Genomic DNA, 25,095 nt, shown 5'->3' on the forward strand with positions numbered 1-25,095 from the left:
GGCGCTGAAGGAGGAGCGCGCATGTGGGGATAAGGTTTGTTGAGCTGGTTACACTCAAGGAGAAAAACATGTAGACTTCGGAGAAAGGAATGACGACGAGTAGTCTAAGTGATTTGTGATTGTTTGGTCATGGTTTCTCACATCTTCCGTAAATCGGAATGTATGAAGTTCAGGTAGGTTTAAACGCGTTTATCCGGTCGTGTTGTTTTCGAAAATGGAAAGATAAACTTCCTTACAGAAACTTCAACTAGTCAGGCTTCATTAGGATTGAAGTCGGTTACAGCAGGCAATGGGAAAAGATCGACTGTCAAAAAGAAGGGGTGTAAATATGGTCATAGGATGTACTTGAGCACCTGCTACCTGTAAAAAAAAGTAAATTTAAAAAGTATACTGGACTATGCTACAATAGAGACCTGTCAATTGATTTATGGTAAGGCAAATATTACTGCTTTAAAAGATGTGCATTATATATATATATATATATATATATATATATAAGTAGTATGCACAATTTAAGGACGAATATTTACACTAAAATAAGTTTAGTTAAAAGTAATGTCTTGATAATTTATGAGGAAAAGGGAATTATCAGAATTCCTTGCATGAACCATTAACCTATACGTTTGTTTGGATTTTATTTAAAAATATTATTTATTAGTTCTTATAAGTTTCTTATTGTTGTTTTACATAGTGTGTTTGTTATATTTCATATTATTTATCCAATGATAATATTATTGCGGCGTTACCCTGGTGGTGTTTGTGTGGATAACAGTGTTCTCGGTCATGTTATTAAAGGGCAAAATTGCTGGAGAGGCCTTGCATTGTCCGTATGTGCTGTCAGTACATTTCAAAATAACAAAATATTTTTATTTTTTTATTTTTATATAAGATTATTAATAATGGGATATTTTAAAGTTTCTGGCATTTTTAAAGTTAAATGTAAGACACACATATCTGTATACAGTGAGGTAAATAAGTATTTGATATACTGCCGATTTTTCAAGTTTTCCTACTTACAAAGAATGGAGAGATCTGTAATTTTCATCGTAGGTACACCGCAACTGTGAGAGAAAAAAAATCCAGAAAATCACATTGTATTATTTTTTTAATAATTAATTTCCATTTTATTGCATGAAAGTATTTGATCACCTATCAACCAGCAAGAATTCTGGCTCTCACAGACCTGTTAGTTTGTCTTTAAGAAGCTCTCCTATCCTCCACTCATTACCTGTATTAATTGCACCTGTTTGAACTCGTTACCTGTATAAAAGACACCTGTTCCCACACTCAAACCTGGTCAATGACCTGAAGAGAGCTGGGACCACATTCTCAACGGTTACCATTAGTAACACACTACACCGTCATGGATTAAAATCCTGCAGCGCGCGCAAGGTCCTCCTGCTCAAGCCAGCACATGTCCAGGCCCGTCTGAAGTTTGACAAAGACCATCTGGATGATCCAGAGGAGGCATGGGAGAAGGTCATGTGGTCAGATGAGACCAAAGTAGAACTTTTTGGTATAAACTCCACTCGCCGTGTTTGGAGGAAGAAGAAGAATGAGTACAATCCCAAGAACACCATCCCAACCATGAAGCATGGGGGTGGAAACATCATGCTTTGGGGGTGCTTTTCTGCAAAGGGGACAGGACGACTGCACCGTATTGAGGGGAGGATGGATGGGGCCATGTATCGCGAGATTTTGAGCAACAACCTCCTTCCCTCAGTAAGAGCATTGAAGATGGTTCGTGGCTGGGTCTTCCAGCATGACCATGACCTCAAACACACAGCAAGGGCAACTAAGGAGTGACTCCGTAAGAAGCATTTCAAGGTCCTGGAGTGGCCTAGCCAGTATCCAGACCTGAACCCAATAGAAAATCTATGGAGGGAGCTGAAATTCCGTGTTGCCCATGCAGCGACAGCCCTAAAACCTGAAAGATCTGGAGAAGACCTGTATGGAGGAGTGGGCCAAATTTCCTGCTGCAGTGTGTGCAAACCTGGTCAAGCACTACAGGAAACATCTGACCTCTGTAATTGTAAACAAAGGTTTCTGTACCAAATATTAAGTTCTATTTTTCTATTGTATCAAATACTTATTTCATGCAATAACATGGAAATTAATTATTCAAAAATCATACAATGTGATTTTCTGGATTTTTTTTAATATTCTGTCTCTCACAGTTGAGGTGTACCTATGATGAAAATTACAGATTTACATCTATCTACATGTATGCATTTATAGTGCAAAGAGTGTTGACCGATAAATAGTTGCTGTGAATTACAGACTGACAGGTGTCTTCATTTCTCTTTCCTGTAGGTAAGAGCGGTTGGCACTCCGTCAGTCACTCGGCACCGTCTGTATCTGCAATCTCAGCCAGTGTGAATGAGGACGTACCATGCTCTTGGATATACGCTGCTTTTTTAGTCCCAGTTTTATCTATTTTACTTACTGAGACCTTCACATCTCTTCTTTTCATTTGTGATCATGATTAAAAGTGAAAACAAAAGTGAACGGGCACTGAGAAGTGCATCTCCACACAGGAATGCTTATAAATCAGACTTCCATTCCATCAAATGCTCATTTGATGGGAGCGCATCAATCAGCTCGACTTCTCCCTTCTCCAATGGAGGCAGTGACTCCCGAGGCAGACCGTCGGGCAACAAAGTGAACAAAATAAAAAATATATTCTTGCAAATGGATGGAAAACAGAGTCAAGATATCAGCAATCCCAATATCAGCAAACCCACGTCACCCAAATTTCCACTGGATTCCACCCCTTACAGGTCCAGTCTGAGTAGTGTTAGCTGTCTAGATTCAGCCCCCTTTGATGCACAGAAAACAGAGGATGTTTCCATTGACAAGGCAGCACTGGCTGAGAAGTTCTCAATGACCAGGAAGCTGTTTGAGAGTGGCCTTAAAGAGCTGTCTCCAACAGAGAGATCTGGCTCTCCAAAAGTTATCTGGCCTCAGCTAGTGGAGAGACAAGACAGGAAAGCGTCAGTTACTGGAGAGAGAAATGACAAACCTAAAGAGCTAGAGAAACCGGGAAAAGAAAGGGAGGACAAGGAAAAGGGACGCTGTGAAAGTGAGACACCACCACATAAGCTGAGTATGTCAATGAATGCCGGGCCAATGTCCAGACGTCTGGAGAGTTTTATGTTGGACAGTGATAGTGAGTCCCTGTCAGCTGCTCCTTCCACAGAATCCCATAGTCCCATTAGTCATTCTCAGTCACCCTCTGCTGCTAGCGACCATTCGGATCCCCCTTCATCACCAGACAGCTGTAGTTCCCCTACCTCTTATTCACTATGGGCTGATTCTCCTACTGAAACATGTTTGCCCAAGTTAAATGGTTCAGATTGTCACAGTACCCCTTTGAATGGAGTCTGTACGGAGAAGACATTACATAACACTAGTTCCACAGCTGAAGAACATATGAAGTCCTCAGAAGATACAGAACCCACTCTTGTGTATACAAGCGAAAAGATCTACCACTTGTCTGCAAGGAGTACCAGTAGTCAAGCATCTGAAGCTGAGGATCCTGCCCTTCAAGAGCAGCAAGGTGAAGGCAAGAACACGGAGAAGGTTCCTGGTTCGTCCACGGTCAGAGCTGAGCTGGTGGTGGTGAAAACGGAATCATCTGAAAGCGAGGGCAATGAGGAGGAACATGTTGAAGATGATGTTTTTGAAGAGGCTGGAAAGGAGAACCAATCCCCAAATCGCAATTCTGAGAGGGTGTTGACCAGCAGCGAGGAGCTCCAATTAACATTCCTTGGGAAGGAATCAAAACAGAGCATTAGGGAACATGAGGAGGAATGGACGGCGTGTGAGGAATCTGTACAGACTGGAAGAGAGGAAGACCATAGAGGGGAGGGAAAGTTTCTTGAGGAGAAAATAATGGATAAGGAAGACGAGGAGGAGGAGAAAAAAGACGACGAGGAAGTAGAACTAAAGATAGACCGAACTGAAGAGGAGGCAGTACTGGAGACTGTTATGAGGGAGAGTGAGCAGAGAGCTAGCAATGTTGAAGATAAGGAACAGCAGGATGAACAGAGAGAAGGAGAGGACGAGGAAGAGGATGAGGGAGTAGAGGAAGCTGTTGAAGCTTTAGAGGAGGACGATGATGAACGAGAGATGGAAAATGTCTTAACAAGAAAAGAGAGGCAACAGCAAGATGTTCGGGGATCAGTGGGGACGAGTTCTTTAATTTGTGGAATTGAGAATGCTGCCTTTGTGGATTACAAGGACAACAGAACCGATCTGGAATGTCAAGTGAAGGAGAAATTCCAGGAATTTGAGGAACTACCAGGTCTCTCTGATGAGGAAGACCTCACTCCAAAGAGAAAGATAAAGTTCTCTACAGCATCAATCAAGGTATGTCTCACCCAAAATTACTTTATATTTAGAAGAAACTCTGTATTTATATTTTGTACTTCAGTGTATTTTTTATTCAGCTTCAGCATTTATTTGTTGGTCCCTCTGAAATGGTTTAGAAGGTTTCCGTTAGAGCCTGAAGGAATTAGCCTGCTGGCAGTGACCCAAATCTGTCTTTGCACTTTTAGCAGATCCCCATGGCTCAATTTTACTTTCATAAAGCGTGTACTATCGCAGCTATTATTCACATTTAAATGACAAGATCCTACTTGCTTTAAGGTATTTGGCTCCCATGTCCTGCATTTGTTTTGCCCCAAAACACAAACAAACTTTTCTTTTATTGTGAGACAAACGTTATACTTGTCTGAGATTTGTTTCACTAATTTATTGATTCTTACAAATTGTGACTTTGTCAGGGTTCCTGCTACATGTAAAATACCTTCTACCCAGAAAATTTAAGATAACCGCTCTCAACCAAGGTGCTGTCTGAGCTTGCATTACTTCAGGCATGTAATATCCTATGTCTCATGTTCTGACAGGTTTTTTTGTGTTTGTTTGTTTACAGAGAAATGTCATTTAGTTCCATATTTAGGCTTTGCCTCTGGTCTCAGCTGATATGACTCTCACACTTTGAAATTTCATGCAACAGATAAACAAGATTTTATGAAATAGAAAATATATGTTAAAGCGATCACTCAAGTCTCACTAAAACTGTTTATAGAAACTGACTTTTGTATCAGTTTAATCGGTTAACATACAACTAATTGTAATATTGAGTTCAGTCTCAGAATGCAGATCACAGACCCACTGACACCATCCGATGCACACTGTACTCGAACACTATACAAAAATTGGGTTTCTAACCCAATTCATTGCTTGATGCAATTACCGCTTTTAAGAACTAATGAACTAATCACTGGATTGCCCAAGTTTACCAGGTTAGTGGTATAAAATCTCTGGCACATCAGTATTTTTTGTCTTGTTTTCCAGTACAAATAACTAAACATTCTTAAATCAAAAGACGTTTACTTGAAAACCCAAATAATGTGAACTAAATCTTAAAAAAAAAAAAAAGTGTAATTTTTAAGTGAGTTTATGTTTAAAATGAGGAAAAATTGCAGCCAGTAGATTAAGAAAATAAATAACTTCTCGTAAAGTGTATGAATGGAATAAAGTGTATGAATGGAACTCTGGTCTATTTGGCAAATTGACTCCTTGGCCCTTATCAGTTTTGCCTGTTGAATTGACCCAATCACTTTACTTTCTTCTCTCCACCTATAGCTGTTAGAGCATATTGACTACCGTCACACCATCTAGGTGGATGCTGGCGGCTGAGGAGAGACCCCTGATCCCATTGTAAAGCGCTTTGAGTACACATTAGTATCTAAAAGCACTATGTAAATGCTTCATTCATTCATTTATTCAAAGGGAATATATATGTGTGTATATATGTTTTGCAAATTTCTTGTGTTCTTCTAATTTATTTAATTATTTATTTATTTGAGTTATTAGTGTTTTATCATGTGTATTTGTTAACATAAATCTGCCCCAAAAAGCACATAAATGCAAAACAAACTGTGATTGGTCATTTTACTTGTTTTGGCTACAGGAGACTAATGCTAGTCAGTACAGATTTTCAAATTTTAGTCGTAACAGATTAAAGCAAAACACACAACTCTTTGATCTTACTTCATCTGTCAAGAGACCAGGCACTGGGTTGCATCAAACAGCAAGTGCACTGTGCTGTCATTCATGTGTCTGACTTTGGGACCTCTTGAACGGGGAGTGTTTTAAAAGGATCCTGGGAAGGTGTTATGTCTTTGTCTGTGTGATTGGATATGAATATAAATCATCTCATCATCTGTCTGTACCAATTCAATGCTTTGGAAGCTCTTGCCTTCGCATATTCATTTCAGTATAAATCTAATATACTAAACCATTGATCAAAAGGAAATAAAGAAAGCTACATTAAGTGTGTTACAGTAGGTGGCAAAAGTCCACTGTTTTAACTGCCCAAAACCAGTCAGTAACTAGAGGCTGTATGTGTTTGTGTGTAAGGGTGTTTCAATCCCTGTGCACCTTGCAGTTGTTCTCCGCACTCTTAAAAGATCTCTTAAGTTTGGAAACCAGGTCATGTATTTCTTCAGAGCCTGGCAGACTGAAGACGCCATGGATTTATAGTCTGGGTCAGAACACATACCAAATCAGAATACCATATCTCAATGTTTAATGCGTCACTCTCCCCAACATCCCGTCCTCCTTGGTGTGTCCTCCTCGAGCGTGTAGAGTGTCAGTTTGTTTGCTGTTTTTTTTATAGAAGTGGGATGAGCGGGTGGTAACTAACATTTGTCTTACACTATGATGCATTTTCTCCCTAAATCAGGAAGCTTGGGTCTCCCTTTGTAAACATATTATAGTGTTCCTACATGTTTAGTTTCTATATTTTTGTTTCCTCAACCCTCAGGATGTGCCTGTTTCTGTATTTGTGGAGCTTTTGTGTTTACTCATCCTGTTTTCCATATATAGGATCAGCAGGAAGTGAGTTGTCTCATATAGGTTGAGAATGAGGATTTCCTTTCAACAGATGTTTGTGTTGGACATCTTTTGAACTTTGATGAGACAATGGGCTTTGAATATTATGTGTTTTTTTTTCTCTTCTAGACAAAATATGGTGTCTTCAAAATCCATTTTTAACCCAAAAATGCAGTTTTTTTTTTTTTTTTCTTAAATCACCCTTCAAAAAGAAATTTCTGCCATTTACTTACCCTCATGCCATTCCAAACCTCTATGTCTTACTGTATTCTGTGGAACACAAAATATGATATTTTGAGAACTTTTTTGTCCAGACAGTAGAAGTCAGTGGTCACCATTGGTTTCCATTAATTCCATTAAAAATGTAAAGTTTTAAATTCCTAAAGGCCAGGATTTCTTAATTATTTTTGCTGACTTGTTCTTATTGCACACCAACTTGTTAACAACCAAGTTTGTTTTAATGCTGTCAAATGATATATTTCTTTATTGGAACAGTTTAGTGTTTCATTCTTAATCATCTTAATATTTCTTGATCATGGCGCTGTTGTGTTATTCCAACTGTGGGATTCAGGTTTGACGCTCGACCTGAACGCTGTGACATCTGTTGTTTTTTCCTTATTGTAAGTCATGGTTCACTGACAGACTCTCTCAGTCCCAGGAAGAAATAGTCCTGTGTTCTTGCTAAAAAGCCACGGCTTAAAGGAGTGAGAGAGGGAGGGAGTGAGACAGAAAGGGACACTGTGCTTGAGCATGTTTGGGAAGAAAAGGACATTGTTCAGAGGTGCACGCTTACTCCATGACAACTAGAGTCGCTAGACAAAAGAAAGCGGAGAGAGAATAAATGAGGGAAGGAAAAGTGGGATTGTAGTGGAGAAAAAAAGGGGAAGTATGGATGGAGAAAGCAAAAGTAAAATGGTATAAGACACAAAGAGAGGAAATACTGTTATTTTGCCAATTCTAAATGATTTTGAGACACTGTTTTCCTTCTGTTTAATTCTACTTCTGTACACAGTCCAGGTCTGGTGCCAGTATTAGGAATGCATACCATTGACTGACCTGCTTTTTAACTGCCAGTGTCAGCCTAAATAAGCCAGTAACAAAATGCTGTGGGCATGTAATTTAGCTAGCACCTTCATTAGGGTGTGCTCAATTTTACCTTTGTATGGGGAAATTCTGCAGGTGAAATGCAGCATCTCAATAGGTATCTGCATTAGAAGACAGTTAAGTTAAACTTTGAACATGCAAATTCACCATTTTAGCCAATATAAAACTGCCTCATGCATATTGCAATGGACTTTCTTTGCCTGTAAAATTTCACAACTACGTTTTAAAACTGCAAATGAATTATTTTGCACTTTTGTAGCATTATTTGTAGCATGTGTGGAATGAAGAATTGTATTGGGCATTTTTTTTTTTTTTTTTTTTTTTCTTGTGATTCATAGAATAGATACTGGTGCTTTCAAGCTTGAAAAAGGATGCAACAAGCATATCATAAAAGTCTATATAACTGTTGTGCTGTATGTGCTGTATTCCAAGTGTTCTTGCTTTATGTGTGGAACCAGCCAAAATTTAATTCATTATTCACAGAAAAATCTTGACATCTTTCCTAACTCTTCTTGGCATGTTGTTGAGAGAAATAGCTGTCTGATTTGTGAACTAATCACTCTTGACTCAGATCTTTTCAATAAATAAGCTGGTTCACAAAACTGGTCTGAGTGATTTGTTCACAGATTAGTCAGCCCCATTTCTTGAGTTCAGTTTAATGAATGAATAATCCATTTTTAGCTGTTAACAGCTCACTGAAAAAAAATAATCAGGGAGTAATAACTTAAATTTCAGTCTATTCCTCACAGGATGGGTCAAGTAGCTAAATACTAAGTAGGTATTAACATAAACGGGAAGATCTGAATGAGTCTGAATGACTAATTTTTTCAGAAATGTTCTGGGTGGACTTTGTCTTATCAGAACATTATCTTACATCAGCATTAATTGTGAAATCAATAAATCACAGATTCAGCCATGGTGAAGGTTATGGCCTTTGTGTGGGTGTGCACAGGTGTGTTATTTAATGTATTTTCTCTTCTTCAGGTGTACTTTACCTTCTCTAATGAAGATTATGATCGCAGAAATGATGATGTGGACCCAGTGTCTGCATCTGCTGAGTACGAGCTGGAAAAGAGGGTGGAAAAAATGGATGTTTTACCTATAGATATTCAGAAAGGTTTCTTTTAAACTTTTATCACAAAATTTATTTCCCCTGGTATGAAATTCCTGAGAAAGTCAATTAACTGTAGAAGTACTGTATTTGAGATGCCTGTTTTGTTGTTTTTGTTTGTAGGAAATGATGGCCTGGGAATCAGTATAATTGGTATGGGAGTTGGGGCAGATCAAGGACTGGAGAAGCTGGGAATTTTTGTGAAGACCATCACCGAAGGTGGTGCAGCTCACCGGGATGGACGGTAAGAACTTGTGTTTTGACTTGGACTTCTGAAATCCAGAATAAAACCTTCTCTGTGTGATAGCGAACAATGTGAGTAAGAGATTGTGATTATTCTGCTTCCAAATAAAACAAGCATTGGTGTTTTGTCTTAACAGAATTTGGGTAAATGATCAGATTGTGGAGGTAGATGGAATCAGTCTGGTTGGTGTCACTCAACTCTTTGCTGCTACCACATTGAAGAACACCAAAGGTCTGGTCAAGTGAGTATCGACAAAACAAGCTGGACATAAAGTGACCTGTGTGCAGTTGTAGCTAAATTTCACTAAGGTTGTGGGTACAAACCCCACCAGGAACAAGCTTTGAGCTCACACCATTGTGTCCTTGATCAAAGCAGCTCACTCCACATTGCTCTAAAGGGATTTTCCCTCTATTATGTAAGTTATGAACATGCATCACATATTAAGGAGGAAATGTCTGGTAATGATTCACCAGGGCAAATCTAATCTCATAGTCAGTATAATAGCAACAACGGTCATAGTCCTAGAACTGCATGAAGTAATTTTATGTCCTCAAATACAGGTTTCTCATTGGCCGGGAGAAACCAGGAGTGGAGAGCGAAGTGGCCCGTCTGATCAGCGAGACTCTACAACACGAGACAAGCCCTGAAAACCAGGAGCCAAAAGATGAAGACCACCAAGAACCCCAAAACCATCTGCTACAGGATGAAAAACGGATTTCTCAAATTCATGACCAATATCACAATCAACAGGAAATTGAACCACTGGCTGAAAAGAGTGTTGTGCAACAGGTATTTGAACATATAAAGATAAGCTTGATGTCATGAATAAATGAGTCACTAATCATTGTTGGGCCCATACTGTGACTGATACAGGATAAACAGAAAGAGACCGAAAATAAGCAGGGGGCGGAGGATGCATCAGATGACTTGGCACAAAATGTGTTTTCACAACTGAGGAGCCAAGGCATTGATCTACCTGAAGATATCGATCCTACTGAGCTAAAACAAAACTTCAAAGAGGTATAATGTGAATTTACACATACTGTAACTTATTCATTGCGAAATGCTTCTTTCTCACTTTTAATTCTCTCTTATAGCTGCAAATAAAATACAGTGTCACAGTAACAGAACTCAATCAGTTGAGAGAGAAGGTAGGATGCTTATAAAAATACTAATTTCTTATTTAATAACCTGTCTTATTTGCAGATTTATTTAACTTTTTGTGTTTTTGCAATTTTAAAGCTGCAAATGAGTGAAGCCGAACGCAAGTCTTGGGAGACTCGAGGTGCAGCTCTTGAAATGAGTGTGGAAGAGAGCAAGGAGCGCATTGAAAAGCTGGAAAAATACTGGCTTGATGCTCAGGCCCTCTGCAAAGCCATCAACCAACGTTTTAATGAAGCCCAGAGTCAACATGATTCCCTCAAGCTCAAATACAATAAGAGCATGATGCTTCTACAGGAGCATGAACAGAGGTGTGCTTGAGCATGTGTTGTCATAGCAGAATATTTATGGGAAGTTTGGTCCGGTGTTCTTAGAAATGTACTGATTTGTGAAAGCCTGTATCAAGGTGAATTATTAGAAATTCTAATGCTCCATAGATAAATACATGAGACTTTCTCAAGACAATTGAGAAAAAGAAAATAAGTGAATTGTCATGTTTTGTTAATGGTGCGGCTGTTCTTGACTTGTAGAAAAGCTGAATATGCAAGGAAAGAGGCGGAGCTGATTAGAAAACTGGAGCAAAGGGAGAGAGAGTACAAGGGCACTGTGAGGCAATTACAACATAAGGTAAAACTGCAGCCTGTTCGTGTTAATCTCTCATTTTGAATGAAGTGAGATTACAAATATGAGCATCTTTCTGGTCTTGTTAATATTTTGTGATGTGGCTTCACTGGGTGAATGATTGAATGTGCTATATATGTTTCAGTTAACCTGTTCTGTAACTTCCAGAGTGTTCAGCACAAAAAATTGGTCAGATTTTCACATGTGATTTGACTTTAGAAAAGCAGAAATACCTGGTTACTACAGTACACAGAACTCTATGCAACTTTTCATTTCTGACGCCCACTTGTCACAGAAATTAAGTAAAAAAGCATTTACACGTTTCAAACTGCATTTGATATTTTTGTAATCCCTCTGGTGTTTAGCCAACAACACCAAATATAAGAGTACAGAGGCAAAAGAGCTGATTCTAGATTCTTCCTCTGCTATTTATTGGTTCTATCCTAGTATTAGAGATTGTGTGGATTTCTTGTGCACTTACTTTGTTGTGTGCGACTGCAAGGGTGGGTATTGGGACAAGTTCACTTTTGCTTAACAAAATACAGCAGCAGCTCTGGTCTTATGACCAAAAGTGTTGATGTTATTGGTTGGGCAGCTTTACTCGCAGATATTATCACACCTCATTAGCAAAAATCAGCAGCTGCATATATATCAGACAGAATTTTCACTCTAAACATTCTTCTTGCTTTTTCATTTGTTGCGGCCTTTGTTTAGGGTTGGTTGTGGCTGTTAGAGTTGGTGTTGCACATAATCAGAATCAGAATTAGCTTTATTGCCAGGTATGTTTGAACATACAAGGAATTTGTTTTAGTGATAGTAGCTCCACAGCGCGACAGAATGACAGTGACAGGACAGGACACAGATAATAATAATAATAATAATAATAATAAATAAAATAAAATAAAATAAAAAAATAATAATTATAATGTAGAAATATACAAAAAGGACAATATGCAAAATAGCACAAACACAATATACAAAATAAACAATTCAGTATGTACAGGTATGTTAGGTGCCCAGACGGTAACAGTTCAAAGAGGAAGTGTGCTGGGTGTGAGGGGTCCAGAGTGATTTTGCCAGCCCTTTTGCTCACTCTGGATGAGTACAGTTCTTGGAGAGTGGGGAGGGTTGTACCAATGATGTGCGACGATGGGGGCCAGCTGGTCAGCACAGGATTTCAGACAGGCTGGTGTCACACCGTCTGGGCCTGGTGCCTTCCTTCTCTTGTTCTTTTTGAGACCTGGCGCATGTCATCTCTTATCTGCCGTGCTGGTGTGGGGGAGAGGGGGGTTGCAGGAGATGTGAATGGTGTTTTTTCAAACCTACAATAGAACTCATTAAAGTTGTCTACCAGTTGTTGATTCTCCACAGTGCTGGGGGATGGTGTCTTGTAATTGGTGATGTCTTTCAGACCTTTCCACACTGAAACCGTGTCACTGGAAGAGAATTGGATCCTTAGCTTATCAGAATAATTCCTCTTTGCCACTCTGATCTCCTTTTCCAGTATGTATTTGGCCTGTTTGTACAAGACTCTGTCCCCATTCCTGTAAGCATCTTCTTTGGCCTGACGGAGCTGTCTGAGTTTTGCAGTGAACCATGGTTTGTCGTTGTTGTAAGTTAGATGAGTCTTGGTAGGAATGCACGTATCCTCACAGAAACTGATATAATATGTTACAGTCTCTGTGAGCTCATCCAGATCATCAGCAGCTTCAAAAACACTCCAATCAGTCAGGTCGAGACAGGCTTGTAAAACCCACTCTGTCTCATTAGTCCATCTCTTTACAGTCCTTAATACAGGTTTAGCTGACTTCAGTTTCTGCCTGTAGGTTGGAATAAGATGAACCAAACAGTGATTAGAGAGTCCTAAAGCTGCCCGTGGGACAGAGGGATATGCGTCCTTTATTGTTGTGTAACAGTGATACAATATACAGTTGGGCAAAAAAGTATTTAGTCAGCCACCAATTGTGAAAGTTCTGTAATTTTCATCATAGGTACACTTCAACTATGAGAGACAGAATGGGGGGAAAGAATCCAGGAAAATCACATTGTCTGATTTTTAAAGAATTTATTTGCAAATTATGGTGGAAAATAAGTATTTGGTCAATAACAAAAGTTAATCTCAATACTTTGTTATATACCCTTTGTTGGCAATGACAGAGGTCAAACGTTTTCTGTAAGTCTTCACAAGGTTTTCACACACTGTTGCTGGTATTTTGGATGTTTTGGGGCTGTCGCTGGGCAACACGGACTTTCAACTCCCTCCAAAGATTTTCTATGGAGTTGAGATCTGGAGACTGGCTAGGACCTTGAAATGCTTCTTACGAAGCCACTCCTTCGTTGCCCGGGCGGTGTGTTTGGGATCATTGTCATGCTGAAAGACCCAGCCACGTTTCATCTTCAATGCCCTTGCTGCAGTTTTCACTCAAAATCTCACGATACATGGCCCCATTCATTCTTTCCTTTACACAGATCAGTCGTCCTGGTCCCTTTGCAGAAAAACAGCCCCAAAGCATGTTTCCACCCCCATGCTTCACAGTAGGTATGGTGTTCTTTGGATGCAACTCAGCATTCTTTCTCCTCCAAACACGACGAGTTGAGTTTTTACCAAAAAGTTCTATTTTGGTTTCATCTGACCATATGACATTCTCCCAATCCTCTTCTGGATCATCCAAATGCTCTCTAGCAAACTTCAGACGGGCCCGGACATGTACTGGCTTAAGCAGGGGGACACGTCTGGCACTGCAGGATTTGAGTCCCTGGCGGCGTAGTGTTACTGATGGTAGCCTTTGTTACTTTGGTCCCAGCTCTCTGCAGGTCATTCACTAGGTCCCCCCGTGTGGTTCTGGGATTTTTGCTCACTGTTCTTGTGATCATTTTGACCCCACGGGGTGAGATCTTGCGTGGAGCCCCAGATCGAGGGAGATTATCAGTGGTCTTGTATGTCTTCCATTTTCTAATATTTGCTCCCACAGTTGATTTCTTCACACCAAGCTGCTTGCCTATTGCAGATTCAGCCTTCCCAGCCAGGTGCAGGTCTACAATTTTGTTTATGGTGTCCTTCAACAGCTCTTTGGTCTTGGCCATAGTGGAGTTTGGAGTGTGAGTGTCTTTTATACTGATAACGAGTTCAAACAGGTGCCATTAATACAGGTAACGAGTGGAGGACAGAGTAGCCTCTTAAAGAAGTAGTTACAGGTCTGTGAGAGCCAGAAATCTTGCTTGTTTGTAGGTGACCAAATACTTATTTTACCGAGGAATTTACCAATTAATTCATTAAAAATCCTACAATGTGATTTCCTGGATTCTTTCCCCCCATTCTGTCTCTCATAGTTGAAGTTTACCTATGATGAAAATTACAGGCCTCTTTTTAAGTGGGAGAACTTGCACAATTGGTGGCTGACTAAATACTTTGGCAGTTCACGGGAGAGATTTGCTTTATTAAAGTTCCCCAGAATGATTAAAACAGAGTCTGGGTGTTGTTGTTCTGTGTCTGTGATCAGACACGTGCGCTTGCGGAGGAATGTAGACAAGAATGAACAAGCAGAACTCCTGCGGCGAGTAGAAAGGCTTACAGTTGATAAAGTGTTTCTAAATCTGAACAGCACATCTTCTTTAACACTGTTACATCTGTACATCACATTTCATTGATGGAAAAGCATGTCCCGCCGCCGCTCGATTTCCCCGTTGATTCTGCGTCGCGATCTGCTCTGATCAGCGAGAATTTAGGAAGATGAATCGCACTGTCCGGGATGGCATCATTCAGCCAGGTTTCGGTGAAACACAGAGAAGCAGAGTTTGAAAAGTCCTTGTTTATTCGGGAAAGCAGAAGGAGTTTGTCCGTTTTGTTGGGTAGAGAGTGGAGATTAGCCAGATGGATGCTTGGCAACGGCATTCGAAATCCACACTGTCTGAGCTTCACAAGCGCGCCGGCTCGCTTCCCCCCTTCTGCGCGTCCTTAAGCATCTAAATAGTGCTGCAGCTCTGTCGACTACTATGTTCAGCAAAACATCCGAATAATCGAAAACCGGTTGGAGATTTTGTGGTGTTTTCAGTCGAATGTTCAGCAGTTCTTCCTTGGTGAAACTGATTGTGTTTGACAAACAAAAAACAGGAAAAACTAACAAAAACACTACAACAACTGGAGAGCCAAGCACAATGGCTGCCATGCGCGGCACCATCTTGAGAAAACAACGATGACAAGCTACTAAACATATTAATTGAATATTAGTTATCCATGCAAAATCATAGCAGAAAAATATAGAGCCTTTTCTACCTTATGCTTATCCTAGTATGGCACTAGCAATGCCGAGGTCATGGGTTCAAATCCCAGAGAAAGCAAAAGCTGTAATCTGAAAAAAATAATAATGAATGCAGTGTATGTTGCTTTGGATAAAAGCATTTTCCAAATGCATAACATGTAGTTATCACAGAAACAAAGATAACCGGATAGAGTCTTGTGATGTTATATGCACATAATACCTCTGCATTTCTCAGATAGCTTGTCTGGAGGGCCCTACTGTATCAGACCCGCCACAAGAGTCTTGCAGCCCTGCAGGAGAGAGTCAACATAGCAGTCCAACCTCTGGTTCCTCTGAAAGAAATGGACTATCTACAGATGACCTTCACTCTGGTACAGTAGAGCTCGGCCAATCATTTATTCTGTATAAAAGCTGGTCAAATATCTATATTATAGATATATAGGGTATCTATCGGGATATAGGGTAATATCTTACCCTAGTTTATTTGGACAGATTGTAACACCTTTTAGTTTAATCTGTGAATGTAAGGTCTTCTGGTTTTGAGATGTTGGTGTATGTCTGTTTGTCCTCAGATGCAGACTGGGGAGATGTTCCTCAGACGGCTCGCCTGGACTGCAGTGTATACAGAGCCAAAGCCAAGCTGGCACAGGGATCTCAGCGCAAACGGCCCTCCCGAAGTAAACTCAGAGAGTCAGCGAAAGGCTCACAGGCACCAAGCCGATCACAGGTGCGTTGAACCACAAACATTCAAAAATACCTCACAGAGTTTCACTGCAGGACATTGTCAATAGGCGCTCCTGAAGAATTTCTGCCTCTTTCTTGCTATTAGTATAGTCTCACTCAGAAAGTCTCACACTTTCTTGACATGCTGAGGCAACAGACTTTTTGTTTTGGGAACAACAACAGTGTGATCTGTCCTGTTTTTGTTTTGTTTTTCTTTTTTGCTTATGGTTTATTACACAAAACAAAAGTTTTTCCAGTTTGACTACAAGCAGCTTCTTAAAAGAGAATTTAGAGAATTTAATGCAGATTTTTACAAATACATTTTTCAGTTATGTACCACACATTTATGGTAACAGGTTTGGCATTTTAAGATTGTCCCCTACTGACAAACATAGGGAATAATATTTAGAAATAGTTTTATTATTTTACAGAAGGAAAATATGAAGAGGCCCAAACTTTTGTTTCCATCAAAATTTGCAAAATCATATTGCTCAGTTAAGTTGTTGTATTTTCATTGATGTGTTGAGAAAAGCCTGTATTAACACTTTGAAAATTGGATCAAATTTTATATTTATATTTCACTCTACTGGTGAGTCTTCACTGGGTGTATGATTGAATGCTACATTAACGTAAGGTTTTGTAAGTGGCATTAGTTGTTCTGTAACTTACAGGGTGATCATTGTGTTTACACACAGCATCTGTTTAATATATTACCTTCATCCTGTATGTTTTGATTAACAATTTGGATTAAAGAAATCATAGTTTAATTTAATCTAATTTTTAGGAATCTGTGTGCGTACAAGACAACAAACAGGAAAGAACAAACAGTGAAAGAAGGCGGTCTTACCTCGAGAGCCTAGCTATACCTGTTCCATCTATACAGTTTGGTCAAGACCAAACACATGAACCAAGAAGTGAAGGCAGAGGTGATGTATTTATGCAGAGCCAAACACCCCAAGGAAGCAGCAGCACACAAGCCAGTTTGTCTCCACCTAAAGACTCCTCCACTCCCCAGTCCCCATCCTCCTCACAGTCCTCGTCTAGTATGTTCCTCAACCTGAGAAACAGGAGGAGCAAAGGCAAGGAGCGCAGCAAAAGCAGGGCGAGCAGAGGTACAACTGATTTCTTACTATTTATTTATATCTCCTGCTTCCACTGGTTCTGCTTAGGCTTTTCAATATCAGTCTGAAGACTATGAGGAAATGTAAAAGATATTGAATTGTTCTTTTGTTTTTCAGATGAAGAGAGTGATGGTTCACCAACGCGAAAGACCAAAAGACGATTCCCAGATTTCAGGTATGGCCTGGCCAGCAACTTCTTCTCGTGTGCCAAAATTACAATAGGACGTTACAATAGGAGTAGATGAACCACTTGTAGAAAAAAAATTATTGGGACAAATCAAAAAACTGCAAGTTCACCATTTATTCACTGTCATTTTTGTCCATTATTAAGTTAATTGGACCAAAAATTTCAGGCTCTCCAAAGGCTAGAAAGAATTAAATCCATATGACTCCAATGGTAAATTCAGAGATTATAAAACATCATGGTATTTGATGAGTCATATAAGAATCAATGAGGTATCACATTAAGGCCAATTCACACTGCACCGACAAGACGCCGTCCAACGCAGACAACTATCAGATTGCAGTACGTTACTTCTCAGACATTCCACAACCGGACTAGAGTCAATTTAGCATGTTCAATCAGCAAAAACGAGATATTCAACAGATGACAACGGGGTCTGAGCAGACAAAACCTGACAAAGTGTCTGTTGGCATTTGTCGGTCCGGTGAGAATTGGCCTTTAGTTGACATTTAAGCTTTGTGTTATCATTTTTGATGCTTTGGTAACAGTTTTGATTTCAAAGTGAAAGGCTTTTTGATATTTTCATTATACAAAGTGACACTGTCATCTTTTCAGGAAATTTCGTATAGATTGATTTCTCACAACATTTATGTCCTTTTTTGGAGCTTGAAAGTTTTGGACCCCATTGACTTTTAGAATACAATTAAAATATTTTTCAAAATATGTTCTTTTTGTTTTCCATAAAATAAAGAAAGCCATCGTAGTTTGGAAGGGCACAGGGAGAACTTGAATTATCACAGTTTTTATTCCTGGGTGTTGTTTACTCTAAAACATAGATGTTCATAATTATATAATTGAGAATATATTATTAAAATGTAATCTTGACAGACAGATATCTGTCTTTCCCCAATCAAGTAGATAAGGCCTGAAATTTAAACTGTTCTTCCACTTTCTTTTGTGTTGTCCTGTAGTGGTATCCGTAGATCCGGAGGCAAAGGCAAAAAACGTGAGAGCATCACACTGAGAGGATCTGTAGGGAGCAGGTGGGAATATTACATTTCCTAATATTAACCTACTACATTAGCTGAAGTTAAATGGTTTCAAATCATTTTAAAATGTGCTGGTCTTCTCTGATATAAATCAGTTAGCACTGATTCTTTGTTGTCCAAACTCAGGGGATCAGGAGAGTTACTGGATGAGTCCAGCGGCAATGTTTCCCCCTCTGGCTCCATCTCTTCCATCCCTTCCTGCATGCCATTTTCCTGGTTTGGGGACAGAGAGAAGGAAAAAGAGAGAGAGAGAGAAAAAGAGCGTTCGGCGTCCAGTGGCAGTCTGCCTCGCACTCCTTCAGAGGCATACCTAGAGGATTGTGCAAACAAAGTGAGTAGGGTCCAGATGTCTTATTTTCATAACTGTCTTGAATTAGAGAGAAATTGATTAACAAGTTTTGTTGTTATGCATGTACAAGTTATGCATGCATTTTATGTGATTAATTAATTTTGACTTAAGCCATTTAAAATGAATTCAGTTTGCAAGGTTGCATTCCTGGATGTCATTTAAAGTTAATATTTAAGCAGTCTCATTGTGTTCAGTCTTTGATCCTAACAGGAAGTGAAGTTTTGTAATTAGACATATTCTGAAGGCTGTACTGTACTATATTTGTTTTGAAAAGAGAGTTACTGCACACAATTGTGAAACCATATTGAATATCTGCTATTTAAAATTTCATTTTAAGAAGGCAATAAAAAATGTGTTAGGAATTTGTTAAAAAACGAATGAATAAGAAATGTTTAAGAGTCTACACTATTGTCACTACAACACCTTTGTACAAATGGTCAGATGTTCATGCTTCTTTTTGAACATTCTTGAATTTAGCTGAATAACATGATCATCACATTGGACTCTACTGTATGTGATTTTGCTTATGCAGAATGTGCTTGTTTGGAATCTTCTTTAAAACAGACCAACCTCTCCTGGCCATCTCTTCTCTCTCACTCCTTAGATTTGGTACAGTATTCAGTTGGTACTCCAGCTAATGTATCTTTTGTGTGAGGACAGTAATACACTGTTTATAGCAGTTGCTACTAACCCTAGTTGACTAGTTTTTGGTGTGGATTTGTTGAAAGATGAAATGCTCCATTGTAGTTAATGCATTCTTTCACAATATACCCTTTGGCCCCCATTGATAAAGCCCAATCCTGTTTCATAATGGAGCATTGCCATGAACTGTGTTAATTTAGTGACTAGATGTAGTTTTGTGTCTGAGAACATACCCTAGGGAATGATAGTTCTTCTTGATGGTTTTAATACTTTAATAACTTGATTTAATTCAGGTTTCGACATTCATTAGTTTCCCTAACACATGATAGGGATGCATGATAGTAGATGTAGTGTGTGATAACGCTCCATTGCCAGCTCTTACAAGTAATACAATGTAGTTTTGTGTTTCTACTGGTTTTGGTTTCTGGAATTGTTCTCCACTGGTACAGTTTTCCAGACTCTGAAGGTAATATCACCGCTTGTCACCTCTACATTTCACCACATTTAGTTCAAACAAGCATTCAAGTGGTAAAAAAAGAATCAGTTGAAGCGCCAAATACAGTAAATAAATGTGTTTAGGGTATTTTACAAACTTGAGTCAATGAATTTTTTTCTTTTTCTTTCACAGATCTATTAAAGTACAATTTATTCAATTCATACAACACACACCTTATAAATTTTGTATAACATGTTTTTAATTTCTAAATTAAAATGTAATTTATATATATATATATATGTGTATATGTGAAGAGTTCAGATGCAAAAGCCTCTAAGTGCCGTTTGAAATTTTATTCTAAAATGAGCAGTTTTATCAGGCTTGTATATTTATGTTCAGTTATTTCACTTTAACTGCATAGAAAATGACCTATACATTACCATTAGAGTAAAATTACTGAACCTAAGCATAGGAGCCTGATAAAAATGCTCATTTTAGATGGCATTTAGAGGCTTTTGCATCTGAACTCTTCATATGTTAGTGCTACATATTCATTTATTATAATTTTATGACATTTGTCAAATATTTTTAAATTAAGATGTGTACACACGTATTCAATGTATTTTATTTTTTTTTTTACTTTTTTACAACAAATCAAATTCAAATTCAAATTCAAAACATTGATCTCATTTAAATTTACATACATAAATTTCTGTGAACTACTTTTTTCTTAAGTTTTCATCTTGTTTGTCAGTGACCCAAGTCTTGTTTAAAAGGTTTTTTAGCGTGAACGTTGAGGAACTGGTTAGATATTTGCTTTGATATTACACACATAGTGGCCCTTACACCATTAGCATTATCTGCTTTAAAAGTGGATGCCAATTAGTATCCCATCCTGTAAATACCGTATACGTGGAAACTTTGTAAGTAATTGTTTATGTGTCTGTTTGTGTATGTTTACATGTGTATGTCCCTGTGTCCTACTTATTACAGAGCTTGTCTGTTAAGGATGATTCGATCGCAGGTAGTCCTCTCTCTGTGTTGGCGGGGTTACTCAAAGAGCCCCATCTCCTTGGGCGCTCGCGCACACATACCTTCTCCTCCTGCGAGGTGAGAGGCCGCGGGATCACCACTGCATGAGCTTCTCCTGTAGTTCATGGTTAGCAATCGCCATATGTGTATATTTGATCAGCCCTGAACTTGAACTTTTAGTTTGTGAGGTGGTTTGAAGAGGAGAGCAAGTATCGCCGGTGGAATGTGTGCGTCATGAGTGAGGAATGAAAAGAATGAGATTATACTCAAAGCTTTGAGAAAGAGAGGTGATAGTTCAGCATGCATGTCGTTCTGTTTCACTGTTATAGCGTGGCTCAGGCCTCGGAATACAGGATACAGGTGCAGTCACGTTAGTAAAATTTCAGCGAGTCACTTTCAAACCAAACAGCTTTCTGTTGGTCAATGTGACGAATATGTGTGGCCATTTGTGTTAACTTCTCGCATGGATTTCTATTGAAATGACTGGATTTCACTTCTGAAATTTCGTCAGGAGGCAACAGTAAATGTGACTTTTTGGCTCTTCCATCTGTGCATAGTAAGGCACAGATTAGCAGGTTTCTCCCCTCTTAATATATCCAGGCTGTTCATTCTGTGTTTCCTGCCTATGGTTAGGATCTTTCCACAGTAAATTCTGTTATTCATTTGGAGTATATGGGTGTGGTTGTGAGTGAGTTCTCCAGTGTCATTATTTACATGGTATGTGGAATTTCCCAAATGATTGCAACAGTCTTTCTATTGGTAAGATGTTGCCACAGGTAACATTTTTACAAGTTGTGTTGGGTGTGTCAGTGGCTCAGTAAATAATGATTAATAATACCTCCTCATGTCTTTACAAACCTGTATGACGTACTGTACATTCTTCAGGGGAACACAAAAGGAAGCGTTCTGAAAAATGGTCGTACTGCTCTTTTCTATAAAATGGAAGCATTTTATGAAATGCCCAACTCCAAAATGGTCAAAAGTACAATGAAAGTCTCATAAAAGTAGTTTATGACTCTCACACTATATTACAAGCCTTCTGAAGCCATACAATACTGTAGTTTTATGTGAGAAACAACATTTCTCACCTTCCAGAAATCGTGGCTGGTAAATACCCAATTTTATCACCTCTTAAGATTTTTAACATATATATAATTCAAATTTTTCAAACCCACTATATATGAAATTACATTAAAGTGCAAAGCAAATCTCAACAAACATGTTCATTTTAGTTTTGTCAAAATTAATGAATAAATCTAAAGTTTTTGACAGACTGATTGCTCCTCTATTATAAGTCACTTTGGCGAAAAGGATCTGCTAAATGCATAAATCTTAAAGGGATAGTTCACCCAAAAATTCTGTCAATAATTACGCACCCTCATGTTGTTCCAAACCTGTAAAACCTTTGTTCATCTTCGGAACACAAATTAATCTATTTTTGATGAAATCCTAGAGATTTCAGACCCTCCATAGACCGCAACGCAACTGAGATGTTCAAGGCCCAGAAAGGTACATCGATAAAATGGTCCATGTGACATCAGGAGTTCAAACGTAATGTTTTGAAGCTACGAGAATACTTTTTGAGAAAACAAAAATAATGACTTTATACAACAATTTCTTCTCTTCTGTCTGTCTTCGCCGCCATTCACGAGAGTATCATGCGTGTGGTGCTGCTGATATGGGAATCAGCATTCTGACGTAGAAAACACATGCACTGCACCTTGTTTACATGCTGTCTATGGAGGGTCAGAAAGCTCTCGGATTTCATCAAAAACATCTTTATTTGTGTTCTGAAGATGAATGAAGGTTTTTTATGGGTTTGTAACAACATGAGGGTGAGTAATTAATGACAGCATTTTCATTTTTGAGTGAACTATCCCTTCAATGTACTGATAATTTCAGAAAATTCGCAAAGTGCTGCTTTGAGCTGTTTTGAGAAAAGAGCTGCAACAAAATATTTCAGAACACCTCATTTCAGACTTCAATCTGTCTTGGTTCTCAATGTCTTACACTGCTTCTGACCTGATTTCATAAGTGTGCTCTAGATTTGGTCTGCCCTGGTAGGAGTCTGTTGATCTGTAAACAGACACCTTTAATTCGGGCACACAAAATTAAAAGAGAATTTGCTTGAAATATGCCAAACATATATAGGTTAGCATTCGTTTTTTTGCATGGCAGAATGGTGTATTGCAGTCTTCCACACCTTATGACTCTTCTCATGTTTCCAGTTCAACCATAAATGCAGTATATAATTCTCTTATTTTCAGACTCTTGATGATGGCCCTCTTCCAGCGGTGAAGCAATACCTGTGGCAGAACCGCCCCCTTTCCGAGTGGACCAATCAGCAGGTCTGTCACTGGTTGATGGGCATGAATATGGAACAGTATATAGCAGAGTTTACAGAGAAAGGTGTGGATGGCCAACATCTCTTGTGCATGGACAGCAGTAAACTTAAGGTTGGTCCTTGTGTATTTTGATTATTTTCTAATTGCAGTATTAATTTAAATAATATTCCACTGAAATATGTGTTGTCTTCCAGGAGCTTGGCGTTTCTAGTCAAAGAGATCGCTCCACTATTAAGAGGAGACTAAAAGACATGAAGAAGGCTCAGGAAAAACTCGAAAAGCAGCAAGTAAAAAAAGAAAAAGAAAGGGGGAGAGAAAAAGAGGCCAAGAATAAAAGCAGCCAACCAACAAACCTTGAATCAGCCTGCTGAGGTAGTAACAAAGTCAAGGACCGCAAACGTGCACGCTCACCATCCCAAGTATTGATAATGTGTGCTGATAGAAATGGAGTAGACTGTCTCACACACAGATGATTTGTAGACCGTTCAAAAAGTAACAGCATGGGTGAACACAGAGGCTTTCTGCCAGTAAAGTCTGACAGAACACATCTTTTTTACTGTAAATGTGTCTTTGATAACCTTGTTATTAATGTCTCTTTTTGACACAACCCAGGAGTTAAAGAATCGATTCCTGTCCGTCACACTGACATTCAACATGCATAATGGCACTTTGAGAACATGGGAACTTAATCTAATTATCCAGAAAGGATATGTCATTGCCTTTAACTGATTTGCTTGAGTGTTGAGTATTTTGGGATGCTGTAAATGGTACTAAAAACGATTTTACGGCTGTTCACCACAGGGCGCCGATGTTTAATATCTAGCAGTCAGTAAAGATGTTGAGATCGTCAATCTCTTTTATTTATTTTTAGAATTAACACCAAATTATCATGAGCCATGCTGCTAGTGCACACTCTGCACTTTAGCCAAAAGTTAACTAACAATCCACGTGTGAATCTCTCAAAGTAATGCACACACATTCCCAGGGTTAATAGAGCACACCAGGTAAGCTTCGGCTCCTTCTAGTGTGCACTTTTAAGTGAGCACTTCACCACCCTAGACAGACTTCTTTTCTTTTTTGGAAAGAATCATAATTTTTCTTCTTTTTTTAATGTCTAACTGTACATAACTCTTAGTGATGTATAATTCACTGCAGAGAGGAGAGCAATTCATTGTCTTCTGTCACAAATGATGATTTTACATGTGTATTAATAAATATTTTACAACAACATATGTTTATGTATTTTTGTCTTTTTTTAATGAAATTCTGTTTAATTTAGGACATTTGTTTGTACCTCATGACACATGTGGCTTCAAAGATATTTCATGAACTGTCAATTAAATGATCTTTCAAAGTACAACTGACAAATTGATTTTACATTCATTCTGATGATACACCCTGATGAAACATTTTGCATCACTGTCATCTTAGCGATCTACCTACATTTTATGTGTGATTTCATATTGACGTGTGAAAATGCTTTATTGGCTTAATAGCCTTATTATTTTTTATACTTTATCTTATGCAGGTTGGTACAGGCACTACTGATATAGGATCCCAGTAACCCTTCAGTTTATTAATAAGCCAGGTGTTCATCCCACAAACTTTGAAGAAGGCATGTTTGTAGCAAAATTAATTTGGCAAAGTATGCTACTGTTATAAATGTAATGACAAAGATTAAATTTTTTCACAATTAAGTACAATTACATGTGAATTAATTACACAATTAATTACATGTCCAATTTTTAAGTAGAAAGACTGAAATAGAAATAGCGTGCGTGTAGCGCAATAACCTCTATTCCATATATATA

General features: G+C 38.7%; 1 protein-coding gene across 2 annotated transcripts; it reads left to right on the forward strand.

The window, feature by feature from the left end:
* LOC306874162 (uncharacterized protein) lies at positions 1-24,515 on the forward strand. 2 transcript variants are annotated; one of them, XM_079423987.1, is made up of 19 exons: positions 1-173; positions 2,314-4,371; positions 8,992-9,124; positions 9,242-9,362; positions 9,499-9,603; positions 9,923-10,151; positions 10,236-10,382; positions 10,460-10,513; positions 10,605-10,834; positions 11,054-11,150; positions 15,639-15,774; positions 15,976-16,130; positions 16,911-17,238; positions 17,365-17,422; positions 18,403-18,474; positions 18,607-18,811; positions 20,901-21,017; positions 23,207-23,395; positions 23,479-24,509. In XM_079423987.1, the coding sequence occupies exons 2-19, from the start codon at positions 2,482-2,484 to the stop codon at positions 23,653-23,655; spliced, it is 4,443 nt and encodes a 1,480-aa protein (XP_079280113.1). In that variant the 5' UTR covers positions 1-173; positions 2,314-2,481; the 3' UTR covers positions 23,656-24,509. The 2 variants fall into 2 exon arrangements, with proteins under 2 accessions (XP_079280113.1, XP_079280114.1); XM_079423988.1 differs by lacking the exon at positions 20,901-21,017 and having other exon boundaries at positions 23,479-24,515.
* Positions 24,516-25,095: the final 580 nt, after the last annotated feature.

The sequence above is a fragment of the Barbus barbus genome, assembly GCF_936440315.1.
Source record: "Barbus barbus genome assembly, chromosome: 8".
NCBI classification, from domain to species: Eukaryota; Metazoa; Chordata; class Actinopteri; order Cypriniformes; family Cyprinidae; genus Barbus; species Barbus barbus.